Source organism: Gobio gobio (assembly GCF_949357685.1).
Source record: "Gobio gobio genome assembly, chromosome: 2".
NCBI lineage: Eukaryota > Metazoa > Chordata > Actinopteri > Cypriniformes > Gobionidae > Gobio > Gobio gobio.
Window position 1 is genome coordinate 56064473 of NC_137098.1, and position 17776 is coordinate 56082248.

The window sequence follows — 17776 nt, forward strand, 5'->3', positions numbered from 1 at the left end:
GTGTTGAAATTTGTCACATCACATCATCACCTTGAAATGATATGCAAAATGAAACGTATGCAAACACTTCTTGCTAAGTCTAAGTATAACAAACCTGCATTTATTTAATGAAAAATACAGTATAAACAGTAATATTGTGAAATATTATTACAATTTAAAATAACTGTTTTCTATGTGAATGTATTTTAAAATGTAATTTATTCCTGTGATGCATTATTATTCCAGTCTTCAGGGTCACTTGATCCTTCAGGAATCATTCTAATATGCTGATTTGCTGCTTCTTTTTTTAGGATACTTTGATGAATACAAAGTTCAAACGAACTTTGAGCTTAATATATTATAGTATAAATAAAATAATTACTGCAATGTACTTCATAATGCAACACAAGTATGTGTTTTTATGAGCTTAAACTCTTAATCTCTAGTCAGCCTTGACTTTCCAGTCAACTACGGCCTGAGCTGTCTCCACTCTAAACCATAGATGTCTGTTATTTCTACTCCAGTGCTCTTTAACAGGTGCTCTGGCCTGTGTGCAAGCGATATTGCTCGGATGCTACGATTCAGAAAGAGCGTCTTTGTTCGCTGACCACATAATCAACTGTGGAATCACTTCCAGATCTTCTTGTAATCAGCAGAACCCAATCACAACACAAGCTGGCCCGCTGCTCGAGCACTTCTAAAGTTCTACTGACAATAAACAAAAGGAGGAAGAGAGCGGGGGTTATTCCAGTAGCACACAGCAAACTCATGATGGTCTGTTTAATATTGCAAAGACTTCTATCTGTGCAAGACATTTTTCTGTGGATGAAATAGCATCAACTGTCAAATTTGTTATTGAAAAAAAAAATCTTTTGATTGAGTAATACAAGATTTTCTTTTGTATAAATCCCCAAACCACGTGTCAAACAAACTCAAGAACCCTATAAACCAAAGAGCTACTACAGAAATGCAGCGGTACATACGACAAGAGACAAAAGCTCGACTAAAAACATATCAAAAGTTTGGGGCCAGTAAGATTTTTTTTTTTTTTAAAGAAATTATCATTTTTATTCAGCAAGGACACACTAATTCAATCAAAAGTTACAGTTAAGATATTTATGAAATTTAATTCAAATAAATGCTGTTATTTTGAACTTTCTATTAATCAAAGAATCCTGAAAAATGTAACGTGGTATCCACAAAATTATTAAGCTTAAACATAAATCGTACAGACCCCAATCTTTTGAAGGGTCTCTTACATTCATCCATTTAGCAGGCACCGTTATTCAAAGTTACTTAAAACCCCATCTGCATTTTGTTTGAATGTTCTTGGGGAAAAAAATAATCCTCACGCAGGAAGCGGTTTCATGGAAATCGTTGAGAGAGATTTTACGTTGAGGGTCAGTAGAAGCATTTCCAATGAGACCCAAAGCGTAATTGGCCTTTTCTCTTGTTTTCAGTTGGATCTAACCGGTCAATTAGCTCTAAATGAGTATTGTTGCTTAAATGGTGCGTGACTTGCATTTTCTATGAGTATTACTTTAGCTTTTGGCATCTACCCTCCAGCAATGAAGTAATGGGCAGTGAGCTACAAAAACATGATTGTGTCCAACATGATAAAAAAAACAAAAAAACAAGCCACTCATTGGGTGATTTCCACAAAGAGTGTAAACACTGTGGCACTATCAAAACATTGCTTTGTTTGTCTCAGTTAGGCCTGATACACCTGGAGAGAGCTATCCGTTAGCATTCCCATTCATTTCAATGGCAGTTGGTCAGTAGAAAGTATGCAGTTTCTCTCTCGGGTCTGGAGCCAATCACCTGAGCCGTAAATAGCATGTGACTAATCACTATGGAGCAGTAAATTACATAATGAGAACGTTGACTGGCTAACGTGACCACAAGAGCACACACAGTCCCAAATCCTTCACTAGTAACTATATTGAGCTATGACGTCAAATGCAGCTGAAATAAGTCCATTTCACACTTTAAAGAGTTCTCCAAATATAGTAGATATTACCGGTAAAACTATTATAATATAATTAAATATTAGCAATTTAGAGGACGCTGTCCTCTGTCACTTTAAATGCTCAAGCTCTTAAATCAGGATGGATTCTGATTGGCTGTCAATGTTTTTACAGACAGAGAAAAAGTCACAATTGTACCTCTAGGGGTACAACAGCTTGTCGCTGGGGCAGTACCCTTAAAAGGACATCTTTGTACCTTTACTCCTAAAAGGTTCATATTAGTACAAATACGTACTTTAAAGGGATAGTTCACCCAAAAATGAAAATTAGCCCATAATTTACTCACCCTCAAGTCATTCTAGGTGTATATGACATTCTTCTTTCAGACGAATAAAATCTGAGGTATATTACAAAAGTCCAGGCTAATCCAAGCATTAGAATTGGATTCATTGTTACCCAGTGCCGGTAATCTCATGTTCTCCTTCAACTTTAAAATTGTCCGACATCGTTGTTTTACCTTTATTTTTGTAAAGGGCATTTGATTTAGTCTTTGCACGTTCGTTTTAACACTGGGTGGGTACTTCCACGTACTTCACGTGTGTGACCTTTCCGACGTGATGGCGTCATGCGTCATGATGAAGAACAACGCTGAAGTTGCGCATTTGAGGTTAAAAAGTATATAAATGTTTTTTTTTGTTGTTGAAAAAGACAGACGGTTTCACTGATAAGACCCTATTCCTCAGCTGGGATCGTGCAGAGCCTCTGAAGCCCTTCCTTTGAAACTGCATTGATTTGGACCTTCAACCCATTGTTTGCAATTGAAGTCCATTATATGGAGAAAAATCCTGGAATGTTTTCCACAAAAACTTAATTTCTTTTCGACTGAAGAAAGAAAGACATGAACATCTTGGATGAGATGGGGGTGAGTAAATCATCAGGAAATTTTCACTTTGAAGTGAACTAATCCTTTAAGCTGGAATAGGACAAAGTATGGCTTTTCACGATGTACAATTACGAAGTTAACAAACATACTTTTTACAGGTCAACAAAGTTTATGTTTTAATGTTCAAGAAACTAAAATTGGCTAAAAACAAAACAACCCAATTTGCATTTCAAGGTGAATATTATACCCGGAAAAGACACTTTGTTGTATCCATGAATCATTCAATTCTCTCGGCTTCATTTTAATAACAACGGCTTCTTTAATATATTCTAAATCATGTAAATTTTGCACATGCATAATTAATGCAATGTGTACTAACATTATTATTTGAGGAACAAAACCTTTTCTTTGCTTTAGAAGGAGAAAAATAAGACCGAAATAGAAGTTGAATTACAAGGAGAGAGAGAAAGATACTTGAATCCAAAGTGTCTGTCAAGTTTTCCATTTTCTCTGGAAACGAAGCACTTCTCTGTCCTCTCTCTGAGGTCAGCAATAACAACGAGCGGCCTGACATCACAATGACAGATATCGGCATGTTGCGCTGCCATATACAGTACAATATAACAAACAGATAATTTTACTGTGCTCTTGTCTGTGGAAAGAGCTGCAGTATTTGAAAAACCTAGCCAAATGACATCCATCTCTAAACAAGAAAAGTGAATTTAGTTCTCAGAAAAGCATAATTTGTTTGCAGATTCCACTTGATTTGATATTTAGTTTTTAAAATGTAACTGAAATGTCCAAATACTTTTTGGAGCTGTACACAGTAAAAAAAAAATATCCTGTTAGATTTACGGCAAAAAAGGATGTTGTGGTTGCCAGAAATTCACAGTAAAAAAATACAGTGTATTATAAGATGGCATACTGGTGACAGCATATTTCACAACTGATATATTGCATACCTTATATTGCATCAAGTGAAACCGCATCGTACATAGACAGTGCTCAAGGTTAAACACACAGAACCTTATCAGGCTAACACACATGCAATCGTGTGTTGTAACAATAAGTATTAAAGAGGACCAAGTCATGATTTCGTTTTTTTGGGGGTTTACTAGAATAGGTTGTCATGCTTGAATGTTAAAAAACACATTGATTTTCACATATTTTACATTGTTGCAGAACCTCTCTTCCCAGTCTGTCAGTAATGCTCTGTTTAGTTCCGGTCTCTAAGAATCCCCTCCTTCTGAAAAGCCCTGGAGCTCTGATTGGTCAACAGGACCAGTGTATTGTGATTGGTCAACCGCTTCAATTGTGTTTGGGATATGTCTAACCCCTTACCATAACCCTGAGTTTTCAACATACTACTAATACTCAACCAGGCCTTACCCCTTTTTTGTGTATGCCTTGGACAGGAATTATTTAAATATTATGACATGTTCGTTTAACTAAATCATATAAAATGTAACAAAACACCCTAATGCACTACTGATAGCAAAATACTGATAGTATTTTACAGTAAAATTACATATAATGCGATATTTTTCACTGTACATTATGTTTTTTTACTAGCATTTTTACAGTGTAGGTTTAAAGGGAGGCTAAGTGTTCGACGAGTCATGAGGATATGAATGCATCTGTGTGTGTGTGTGTGTGTGTGTGTGTATGCGCTTGTGCGCTCACCCTCCATTGAGACACCTGCGTAGAGAATACGAGGCTCCGCCTCCACAGGTTCGAGAACAGTCACTCCACGTGCCCCAGGCATCCCAACCGGTGTCCCTCTCCTCATCTGAGCGGGTCGTTCTTGAGGACTGCAAAACATAAAAACAACAACATTTAAAGATATTTGATATATTTTATTATAATTCAATTTTAAAATGCAGAGTCTAACCCATTCTTAGCAATGCGGTTGAGTTTTCTGATGTTATACACTACCAGTTAAAGGTTTGGAATACGTTTTTAAAGAAGTCTCTTATACTTACCAAGGCTGCATTTATTTCAACAACAATACATTAAAAACAGTGATATTGAGAAAATGTATTACATTTAAAATAACCGTTCAAAAATGTAATTTATTCCTGTGATGCGAAGCTGAATTTTAGCATCTTTACTCCAGTCTTCAGTGTCACATGATCCTTCAGAAATCATTCTAATATGATGATTTGCTGCTCAGTCATTATTCATTATATTGGTGCACAAGTATTAATCATTGTTTTTATTATTAATTTTGAAAACATTGTTTTGAATGGTAGTGTATCATGGTTTAAACAAAAATACGAAGCAGCACAACCATTTTCAGCATTGATAATAATAAGAAATGTTTCTTGAGCAGTTATTTTAAATTGTAATACAATTTCATAATATTCCTATTTATATTGTATTTAATCAAATAAATGCAGCCTTGGTGAGCATAAGAGACTTCTTTTAAAAAACATTTTTTTACAGTATGTGCACTTACAGTGTACTTACCTAAGATAGTACTGGGTAATATAAGGTAACTACGTGGGGTAAGGTTAGTTATTACCCAGTTATTGCAATTACTATAATACATACATAATATGTACATGGAAAAGAGGACTGTAAAATAAAGTGCTATACCAACAAAAAAAAAAGCATAAAAACAAATCGTAATTATTCCAAACTGTTGGCCGGTAATGTAGGTGCATGAATAAAGTCTTCAGTTGATGAAAAAAGGTCAAAGACAAGAAATTGCATACTAAGCTGTTCAATGATGCCCTCTACTTGTAGATCTCAGGTTTCTCCTCTTTTGAACTGAAAAATCGTATCGTTCTCAGTTGTGAATGTTATTGCTGCACAAAAATTTTTTAGAAGAAAAACACTAATTCATTCTCCAGTTTTATTTATGTTTCGGTCACCCACCTATCCATTGAGTTCCTTCACTTTTCCCACCAGTAAATCCCACTTGGACACCAGCTACACACTGACCTTGAACATTAGCTGAGCTCCTCGCGTTCCAGAATACTTTTGCTTGATTTCTTTACCCACTCAAACTCCTGTGTGTTGATATAATTTATAGAGCAAAATATACTAACGTCTAGCTCTGACTGCCTTTTTATTTGGTGTCAAACCAATTGAAGCTCACATTTTCTGACCTCAACCTCCCATGTATCTGATCTAAAAGCAGCCAAGACTGTAATAAAGCAATAAGACACAAGAGACTTGTCTAAGAACAACCCTGTTCTGAAATCCCATTTACATACAGATTTAAAAATGGCATATCAAGTTTGACATCACATTGGTTCGTAACCATAGTGCCATTTTTAATATGCAATGTATAAGATTCAAGTGCTGCAGTGGAGGGTAAGCTTTTCAGTGAACAACAACCAATTTCCTTGAAATTGTTGTTTGTTCTTCACACAAAGCCATCGTGTGGTTTCAGAAGACTTCCAATAAAGTGCACAAATCATATGGAATACTTCTGAGGCTTTTATGGTAGTTTCTGAAGCTTAACAAACTGTTGTCGTGAATAAAAAACAGTCTGAAGGTCCTTGAAAAATTATCTTTTTAATGCCCTTCACAGATAATATAACAGCACAGAAAAAGTCAGTGTCACATGATCCATCAAAAATCCTTCTAATGTGCTGATCATCAATGTTGAAAACCGTTATGCTTGTGGAAACCACGATACTTTTTTAGGATTCTTTGATGAATAGAAAGTTTAAACATTTTAAATGTATTTACTGTAACTCTTGATCAAATCAATGCATCCTTGCTGTATTAATTTCTTTAAAAAAAAAATCGAAATCCTACTAACCCCAAACATGAACAGTGTACCTCCATTTCAAAAAGGTTCTTTAGATGGATAATGTGCAGTTGTTCTGTGGGAAAGGCAGATTTCTTCCTGCATTCTGCAAATTCTTGCTCATTTTCGTTTGGAAAATGTACCATCTCTGCTTGTACAGTTCTATTACCATGAATGTGTGTGTAGAGGCTTTCTTAATTTCACATGTTGGACTGCAGTCCTAGTTAAACAGTCCGTCAGTAGTTGCCAATGAAAACAGACTAGCAGCAGTGGGCTTTGACTAGCTAACCTCGCAGCGGTGATGGGATGTCAGCTTTTACAATGATCTAACAGCGATCCATTTCCCTGGAGACTAAACTTTCCAGTCAAGAGCGATTCTGTAAATTGGCCTCAGATTAGATTTCAAATCCCTATTGTTTTAAAAGTTACTATCGCAGGTTCTTTCTCTATAAGACTTCCTGATGGGCGGCAAATCTTTATGGTTTCTCGCCAGGCTCATCAGGTAGAACAGCACCTAGTTTACTCCTGTCTCTTCTCATCACAACCGTCTGATACGAAAATGGGACTGGAAGAGATCACATCAATGCTTTAGAGGAGAAATCAACACTCATTTTGCATCTACGCTGAAGCTGAGGAGTCTGTTGGCTAATGCTAGCTAGAGCTTAGCTTATGGTTTGACAACCGTGGCTAATAAAACCTGACTGTTTATAAACAACAGTACTCACACAGACATTACATAGAGCTAGAAATATTAATGTTGTTCTATAGTTTATGACAAATACCAAATTAAGCCCTGAAGACTTTTTGTTAATCTTATAGCTAAAGAATGTGAACATACTTTACCTACAAATCCACAAAAACACACCAAATCTTTTAGTAACATCTTTAAATGTACTTTTATAGTCAATATATATTAAAATACAATTTATTTCTGTGATGCAAAGCTGAATTTTCAGCATCATTACTCCAGTCTTCAGTGTCACATGATCCTTCAGAAACCATTTTAATATTGTTAAAAATGTAATCAGCCTAATCTGTGTTAATATTGTTAACTCAAATTAAAATAATTACAAATAGTTGTTGGTAATAGTAATAAAGCTGAAATAAAATAAAATATAAATATTACATGGAAAACTTAAAATTAGAAATGCTGCCTTGGTAATTAACTGAAATAATTTGAATGACTAAAATCTGGTAAATCACTAAACTGAAATAAAACATAATTTGAAGCTGTACACAGAACTAAAATGACTAAAACTTAAACTAAATTTAAATGAAAACTGAAAATATAATATAAATAAATACTTTAATAGTATATAATAATACTATAATAACAAATAATAACAGCAAACTAGGAAAATCCTAAGAAAATAAACGTGGTTACACTTTATTTTGATAGTCCTCTTTAGATATTCTGTTGACTATACATATACATGCCAACTAACTCTCATTAGAGTATTAGTCGAGTATTAGTAGACTTTTAAGAGTAGGATTAGGGTTTAAGGGTTAGTAGAATATGTTGATATGGGCTTGCAAAGTTACTTATAGTCGGTAGAATGACTGTTGGGGAGCATCAAAATAAAGTGTTAGCAGATATTAAGCAGACAGTCTACTAATGAGAGTTAATTGACATGTAGGGGACCATCGAAATAAAGTGCTACCGTTTTTACAGCATGAAGATCAGTCCAATGGTATGGCAAGATGCTTAAAGCCAGGAGGAAGGAGAGAAACCCAATGACAGCAGGACCACGCAACAAATGTGTGACTCAGAAAACCCACAATATTTACTGGGTTCTCTGGTCTGTCATTTATTGGGCACTCCTGAGCACATTAAACAACACACCAGAGAACTCAGTGAAAATCGGAGAAAATAAGAGCAAAATATGGCAGACTCCACTGGCAGCCGCACACAGATGTGCTGTTCAACGTCTCTACTGCATCTCATGACGGAGCTCTCCGACGGCTACAGAGGTGTCATTACACAATACTGGCTAATGCAGCGCACCAGACCAGTGTCTGGCAAAAGAGGAGAACCAAACACCTCTCTCAGGTTACTCACAGATTTCTGATCTAGCACACAGTCACACAGTCTTTGTTTACTTTATGATTTCATATTGACTAATATTCAGTCTTAGAATTCAGATCTTCATCAATGCCAAATACAGCACATTACACAGAATTAAACACCTGAAAATTATCCCCATTTGTGTTTTTGGTGTTTGTTTAATGAAATGGGGGGGGGGGGTCTAACAAAGGTTGCAAGGCCAAATCATTTACAAAATATATTGTATTTACTGAGAGCTACAGCAGTGTGTGGCAATTTTTCTTCTTTCTCCATATTATTCCCTGTGTCCAACACCTGCCTGCAATCATTCAGTTGTTTATGTATTGTTCTGTATTGTTTTAATGAAGTGTACATTGCTAAATAAACAGAATCTAAATGTTTAGCTTGAGTTTCCCAATCATTATGACAATTTAGCATTTTGAGTGCAAGTACATAGAGCCTAATTGGACCTCAATATACACGAAACCGCATTAAAAAATATAATGGTGATTGATAATGTATTTATTTCTCATACTAAGTGTGGCACCAAGTTTAAGACTTGGAGTAGAGAGGAATTTGTTAAATTCCCCAACCAGAAATCTTACACTTTGGTACATAACAGCACTGTTTTTGCTACAGACATAAACGATGATAGACTTACAGGGAAGTAGGGACACAGAGCAACATCTAAAGACCAGTGCTGTGTTCAAAATCACCCCCTATACCCTCATTCACTATGGTTCATGTGTTTTTGGTGGTTTCTGTTTGCTGTTTAATCATTATTTGAAACGTAGCAAACTGGCAGCTCCAGCTAGACTGGGTAAATCCACATTTTTATTAGAAAATCAAGTTCATTTTGAAATATATCCCAAATGCAGGTTTTTTTTAACCCAATGCATTTACAAACAAGAAGGATGAATTTTGGGAATTCAACTTCCAGGTCGGTGCAATGCATTTCATAGCAACCGTGAAGGCAATGTTTGTATGTTTTATTTTGTGGTTGAGTCTGAGATTAAAATCAGTGCAATTTCCTAAGAGACAACGCTCTGAGTCCAATGGAAATGGAGTGTCCAATATTTTGGCCACTCTACTTCTAACCTCTTGCCAACATTTTTAACTTTACTGCACCCAATTGCAGAATGCAAGAATGTAGTTCCTTCTAAGCCACATTTGAAATATTTCACTTCTGGATTATAACTATGCAGCTTTTATGGTGTGTAATATGGTTAGTATATAATCCAGTTAGTGAGTTTGAATCTAGACTTGATTCAAATAATGGCTAAGTTCCAAATCCTAGTGAGAACGCAGTAGCCAGACAGCAAGTAAATCACCAAGTTTTTTTGATCGGGGCCAACCGTGTCACTGCATTGTTCTGGAATAAAAAGCATTTGGTCCATAGCGATGTTCAATTCATATTCCCATGTCTCTCTTGATTTGTCAACACGCAGAACTGAGTGAGCTGAAAGTATATTTTGGACAAGAGCGCTCCAGAATATTGTGTGACCTCATATAACTCCTCTATACTTGTCAGTTTAGGTAAAGCCTTTGATTGCCAAGACTGCTCCTTGGGAAAGATCTTAGTTGTAACAAATAATATGCTTGTTAGATAGATCATGTTTGTTTGTCATTTACATTCTCTCCTCCAAGAGTACTTTCAAACAAAGATGCAACAAATCACGGTTTGTGTAGTCGTATAGTCTCTAGATGAATTACTATAATCAGTTTAATGGATCAGTTTATGGCAAGGACAAAAATACTCTGCAGTGGATGTTTTTCAGCCAATATTGCAACATTAGTTCAACAAGTTAGCCTGAGGTTTATGGTGAAGTGCTTTCACCCAATTTAATATGTCCAAGTAAATCTTGAATTTACCACAAAAATAAAAAAAAAGAATGTACTTGCAAACTCATGAGAAGAATAAGGCATTAATATGTGCTTTATAAATACTAATAAACAGCCAATATCCTAGTAATATGCATGCTACTATGCAACTAGTTAATAGTGAGAATTTAAAGGTAGGATAGGTAGGATTTGGTTAAAAAACTTTTTTTCCAAATTTGTTTAAACTTTTTTTATATATCAATACATAATTAAAATGTAAGTACTCAGAAAAAGAAAGTATAAAAATTGAGTGTCTGTAGACCTCTCACGACTGTTTTAAAGACAGCTCATTATTTCCATTCACTCCACCTTCTCCCTTCTGGGCTCTTTCCAAAGCCACGCCCCCAAAACACATGAACGCGCCACGCCGACCACGATCAGCTCAGCTGAAAGACGCATTATTTACCTGAGGCGAGCGGAGAAGAAGTGCATGTAGTGACATCATGTCAGAATCACATGTAATAAAAAATCTAACTTTATCATTATGAATATAAACAAATAAGATGTCTTTTAGTACTCACTCTCAAGCTAGAATAACGATACTGGTAAAGTTTAAAATACACACACAACACAGTGTCTACGACACACACAGATACAAGATAAAAACATCAACATACATTGATAGAGTTTATAAAAACAAACCAAGGGCCGAAATAAATGTGCAGGTAAAGTTCCCGGTGAACATGGTAAAAGAGTTTAGACAGAGGGTAGTAGTAGCTAAAGCTAACTTAGTTCTAAAAAAAGTTCCTGGATGCGGTGTACTAGCTTTTACACATGCATTTTGTTATCTAAAGTTACATTTTGCGAAATTCAACACGACAGCGATCAACTTGAGCTAGGCATATTGAGTATTTATCATCTCTACTAATGGTTCGCTAAGTGTATAACATTGTAACTTTATGCTAAGTAATGTTATGTTAGCTATATTAGGCAGCTGCGTGTGCTAGTGAGACATGCTTCATGAAAACATAAACCAAAAAAATGTATAATCAAAATGAAAGATTACCTGTCCAGCAGAAATACAGCCTCTTGAACTCAAATCAAACGGGTGCGCCAGGTTTTCACAACAAAATCCGCCCAATTGCTACTCAAAACTAGCCCAAAACAAGCCCAATCGTGTTTCTCCGGTAAAAATTTGCGTTTGAGGGGTAAAATGTGTCTTTTTGGTAGGGCTGCCTGCTAAAATTCGCAAATCCCGGGGCAAAATATCACATAATTGGGGTCGCTTCAATCCGCGGACATGAAAAACAGCCCGCGGCAACAGTGTTTGAAGTAGCCCGACTTGGCAACACTGGGGCGTGCGCATGTGGGCAGATCCTGGAGCAAAAGCGGCGGTAGCCATGGTAGCGAGAGAGAGTGACAGTCGCCCAAGCCAATCACTTGTTTCGGCCCGAACGAAAATAATGAGCGGTGTTTATTGCAGATTAAAAAGTCTATAGTCACTCGATTTTTATACTCTCTTTTTCAGAGTACTTAAATTTTAATTATGTATTGACATATAAAGAAAGTTTAAACAAATTTGGACAAAAGTGTTTTAGATCATTCTTACCTACCCCACCTTTAAGTAAAGTGTTACCCAAATATTTAATTAGTCACTTGACTTTGCATCCATTACGCAAAACACTGCAAGATGCTTGAAAGATTTGGTCAGATCTCTAACACTGAAAATGGGAAATTTTGAAAACTTTGTAGTAAATATAAAAGTGGAGCAACACAAGTCTTGCATGCTCAATATGTACTTTTGAATTATGAATTAAAGGAAGATTACGAATCACAGCCTGTTTTATGTCAGACGCAGAGTGCAAACTGAGAGCCTGGGCTAGTGCTGCTCAAGTTAAGATAGCAAAACATCATGACTGCATGCACTTTATGCATAAATACTTACATATTGTATATATTTATTGTAAATAAACCATACTTTGAATCATTAAATCATATTTAAAGGGGCTATAAGACTCGTGTCATGGTGCCCTCCGTGGCAGACGTGTTTGCTTGTTCCTCTCTTGAACTTGAACTATATGTAGAATTCAGAAAACATTGTTAATAGCGACACCGGTGGCCGTTAAGTGAACTTCCACCAAAGTAAGTAAAAAGAAGCTTGAAATATATTTGCAGTGATGTACTGTTAGCGAACCCCCAACGCCGATCACGCTGCTGAGAGCAACATTAAGATGAAGTCAGGAACAAAAATTTGCTCTCTTGAATCGCTCTTGCGGTACTTTATGACACCATGTCACAGTGACATGGTGTTGGCGGACTCAAGTCGGACAAAATTCTAACTAATTATAATACACTGCTTCAAATCAGCCGCTGATCGGTCTGCGCAATGCTGCATGACACATGGGCAAGGGAATCACATGGCAAGATCACATGAGAGCAAGGGAATCAGATGACAAAAACGAAAAAAAAAAAAAGACCTGACCACAAACAAAACCCAAACTGAAAACAGATATGATAACTAGAGCACTGTCCCTGAATGAACGCATGAAGTTTGGCCTATAATAATACATTTTGGGTGATCACTCTGCTGGCAATGGCATGATAAAAGGAAAAAGATATTGTTATAAGAACATCACTGGAGAAGGATGTTGTTGTTTGAACTGTTATCATGGTATAAAGCATTTTGGATTCCTGGGCCCTCATTTATCAACAGTGTGTAGAAAAGGTTCTATATTTTGTCCTACAGATGAAATTTAGAAGGTGCCTAAGTACAAGAAAATCGCACACAGTTCTTGCGCACATGAGTAAGCAATCATTGTTGATAAATCCTGCATGTGCGTAAGTACCATGCTCGTTCACGTTCACGGTCATTAGCATTCGGAAACGCCTCCAAAGAACCATATATGGTGACAACACTTCCCTTTAAAAATCACGTGATTGTGTTTTTCCTCACCGCAATAATGGCAAAGGGAGCAAAGAAGAGAAACTTCACAAACAGAATGAGTCACGCAATGACGTTTAACAACAACAAATTTGCATCACAAATGATTTGCATGTTAACAGAATGAAACCCTTTTTATTTAATCATTAAATACGTTGGTTGACGGCGCTTTTATGGCGATGTGTGTGCAGTCTATGGCTCCAATTATGTTTGGGAATCTGGCGATAGCATGAAAGCCCCATTTTATTTCGGCTTGTTGAGGATTTCGGTAATGGAACTTGATGTAGGTTGGGGCCAAGGAAATAATTGCATCCAACATTTGTCACAGCTGTCTTTTATAGGGTTTGACTCCAATTAAGCATCGTGTTTAAAACTACAAAAATGATAAATTGAGTGTTTTATAATTACAGGAAACACAGGACATATGTGGATTGCATAATGCATACTGTGACACTCTTAAATGCTTTTTATGTGTAGTGTCGCTATTCTACCACTAGATTCTCTGCGTAAGCATGCTCAGAGGTGTGCTTATATTTACACACATTTCTACATATAAGAACAAGTTGGTAGAGCCCAAACTTTGCGTGAAACTGTTCTTGCGCAACCATTACACACAAATCTGTGCGCACGCACAGTTGATAAATGAGGACCCTGGTCTTTATGAAATTATTCCTAACTGTAGATAATATAAATATTACGATTTTATTAAGTAATTTATGTTAAGCTGTATCGTTATTCTATTTTTAGTTTGTATGCATAGCTATTTGAGAATTATGAGTACAATATAAGTCAGTTTCTTCCATTCTTAAATTGACTACCCCCTAACTTGGAAAGGGGCTCAAAAACATTCTTGGGTTTCCCCACGTGTGGTTATCTTGTAAATACAATCATTCCCACATGACTTGATCGAGGGCAGTATAACCTGTCTATCTTCATCAGTCGTCTTCCAACAGTGAACATTTTAGTGCAAACATAAATCTATTCAGAAAAATAGAACCATGTTTTTTTTCTATAAAGCATACTATTGTCTGAGAGGGAAAAAGGAATCAGTTTCACTTTACCTCAATTTGTTCTGCCAAATCACATCACACAAATGTACAGGACAAATACGGCAAAATGCAAACACTTGCTAACAGTAGCTTATCCTGATTGTCTATCATTACCGCACGCTTCCCTAAAATATACAAACATATTGCTCAAAATGGGATGGTTTGCAGTAAGTTGCCAATTTGATTGGGTAAGATGTTTCTTTACAAATAGCAAATTGATTCTTGGCTGAATGTGCTGAAATTTCAGCTGTGAGTTTGGCCAACATGCCACTACGAATTACGGTCCAAGATTGGCCCAAAAGCTGCTTGCCATAAGTAAACCAGATTAATGCCAGGAGCAGACCAAACTTCACCCACAACTTCTTCCATCTCCCCAGAAAACTTGCCCAAAACCGAGGAAAAGAATCCTCAGATGTCAGTCGGAAAAGAGCCAAACTGCAACCACCTTTACCCCAGAAGTCAACCACTGCTCCTTAAGATTAATTAGTTGTGAATTAGGAGTACCCAATGTAAGTCAGAGTTGGCCCAGACTCTGTTGCTTGGACAACTTGTGGAATAGCATTGCTAGCATTACCATGGTCATGGGTTTGCACTGCAAGTCCTGAAATATTTTTTGCATAAGTATACCTAAGCTTCTAGCACTACAAACTTCAAAGTTCCTACATTACAAAAGATGTATCAGACTACAATTCATAATGCAACGAAAGTCTCAGCATACAAAAGTAGCCACACATTATAATACATTATTTGTTATTTGCAAGCAACATTTAGATTGCAAAGGTTTCAATATAGTCAAATAGATTTAAACTTTTTTGGAAAGCCCTTAACTCTGAAATTATAATATAGAGCGCTTATGGCTTGCTCAATTTATGTTTGCGCAAAAAACCCTACTTTATTCCAATTAAAGCCACAATATGTATTTTTCACCACAAGAGGTCGTTTATTCAAAACAAAGGTGTCACTTGAAGACACCTTGATTTTGCAGAGCTTTTATTATGCTGCAGACGACTGCTTCTGTATTTTCCGGTCATGTGTATGTGGGGTAACACAGAGTTTTATCATATTAGATACATTATTTGAGTGTGTTGAAAGTTGTTATAATGCTACTCTGTGCATTCACTTGGCAGCTACTATGAGACACTTGTTGCACACTGCAGTAAGCTAGATCGATATTAGGCAATAGGCATGGTAAAACATGGCACTCATGGTAAATCAAGAAAATGAGATTTAAACAATAAAACTAACTGTGTTGAGCTATATAACAATGATTAGTGTTCTGTCAATGAATGTATCAGAACAGTTGCTCATCTGTCTAATAAAACATACAATATAAAGCGTCTTTGGTGTTTCCATGGTTTCTACAAAATAAAACGAAAAGAAATCGAGGGTATTGCGGGTGTTATGTCATTGATAGGTGACGCACGGACACGGTCCGTGTCCTGGTTAAATGAGCTTATTTCTCTGGCATAGAAAGACGGATGAGCAACTGATTTAAACATTTAAGTACACAAGTCAACAAAATATACTTAAAGCTGCAGTCCGTAACTTTTTTTGGGTTAAAATGATCCAATATCAATTTGAGAAAGTACACAACAAGCCAGTATTCAATATCTCCTTACCTTAGCCCCATTGACAACGGTAGGCTTGTAATAATGTGTTATAATTAGAGTGGTATGGTGGATTTTCGTGGGAAATTCAAGCATGTCTTTGTGTCATTACGTTACGTCTGTTTACATAAAGAAGGAGTCCGGCTAGTAGGCTATCGCATGTGAGGAGCGGATCATTTATAGCCTTTTCTCACAGCAGCTGGAATAATAAAAGGGTTAGTTCACCCAAAAATGAAAATTAGCCCATAATTTACTCACCCTCAAGTCATCCTAGGTGTATATGACATTCTTCTTTCAGACGAATAAAATCTGAGTTATGTTTAAAAACTCCTGGCTAATCCAAGCTTTATAATGGCAGTAAATTGTTGCTCTGTTTTTGAAGTCCATGAAAGTGCATCTGTCCGTCATATAACTGCTCCACTCTGCTCCGGGGGGTTAATAAAGGCCTTTTCTTAAGCGAATCGATGCGTTTGTGTAAGAAAAATATCCATATTTAAAACTTTATAAAGTAAATTATCTAGCTTCCGGCCGATCGCCTTCTGTATTCAACTTACAGAAAAAGTGTAGTGTCTCTCGCAGTTTAAAATGCTTACGCTACGTCTGACGAGCGTAACTGGTGTGCAATATAAAATAAAAGCTAATTTAAAATATGAATAAATGCTATAATAGTATATAAATAATACTAAAATAACACTAATACTAAAAATACTTTTTAGGGCTGCTGAATGGGAATGCTAATGGAATAAACACAAAATGTAAATGTAAGGACTTTATTGCCCCATTCAGTACCAAGGTTTTAAGTACACATTAAGTATATTCAAAGGGATCATGCTTGCAAAGTGTTGGCAAAGCATTTGTGCCTGCGTGCTTGCGCAAAGCATGTTTCTGACATGTTTATGTCGCTTTGGATAGAAGTATCTCATAAATGTCCTATATACCCAAGGACACACATACACACTCAAGCACACAGTGGCTGGCCTGCTCGGACAGTGAGTGGGTGTGAGAAGGTGATAAGCATCCCTTCGGCTAGAGACTCTCCAGTGGGACATGACCTCCTCCGAGTCTCCCACAGACCACCAGTGGAATTCACTCATCAATCATATCTCTCCTAGCTCCAGATGCGTGTGTGTGTGTGGGGGCGACGGATGGATCAACAGGTCCATGAGATTCTCGTCAAACGTTGGATGGAAAGCAGCAGCGTTCAGGGACGCGGCTAAACAACACTTTAACATCTGGGTGAGCTGGCTGCTGAACACAAACTGTGTGTTTTGAGAGGGAAAAAAGGGTTGGAGGAAAGTTTAAAGGAATTGTTGACCCAAAAATGAAAAATCTGTCATTATCTAATAACCCACGTCGTTCAAAACTCGTAGAACACAAAAGGGCTTTTCACACCTGCAATTGTTAACTCGCCAAGCTGAAAAAAGGACAGCTTAACCAGGACCAGCCTGAGCTATTGTGCTACTTTTAGCTGATTCAGATTGGTCGAGCTGGTCTCCCAACCTGATTTCAGCTGATTTAAGCATAATTTCTCCAAACAAACTGCAACAGCAAACTGTTACAGCTTGGGAGACCAGTTTAAGGGTTAGTTCACCCAAAAATGAAATTTCTGTCATTAATTACATACCCTCATGTTGTTTCAAACACGTAAGACCTCCATTCATCTTCAGAACACAAATGAAGATCTTTTTGATAAATCCAGGAGCTTTCTGACCCCACATAGAC

General features: G+C 36.7%; 1 protein-coding gene across 1 annotated transcript in view; it reads right to left on the reverse strand.

Annotated features, from left to right (window-relative positions):
• The window catches only part of adamtsl3 (ADAMTS-like 3), a 211021-nt gene that overhangs the window by 97608 nt on the left and 95637 nt on the right, over positions 1 to 17776 (reverse strand). Inside the window, exon 4 of the mRNA XM_079802035.1 lies at positions 4513 to 4640. Within this exon, the coding sequence (XP_079658161.1) occupies positions 4513 to 4640 (128 nt within the window). The remainder of the gene's footprint in view (positions 1 to 4512; positions 4641 to 17776) is intronic.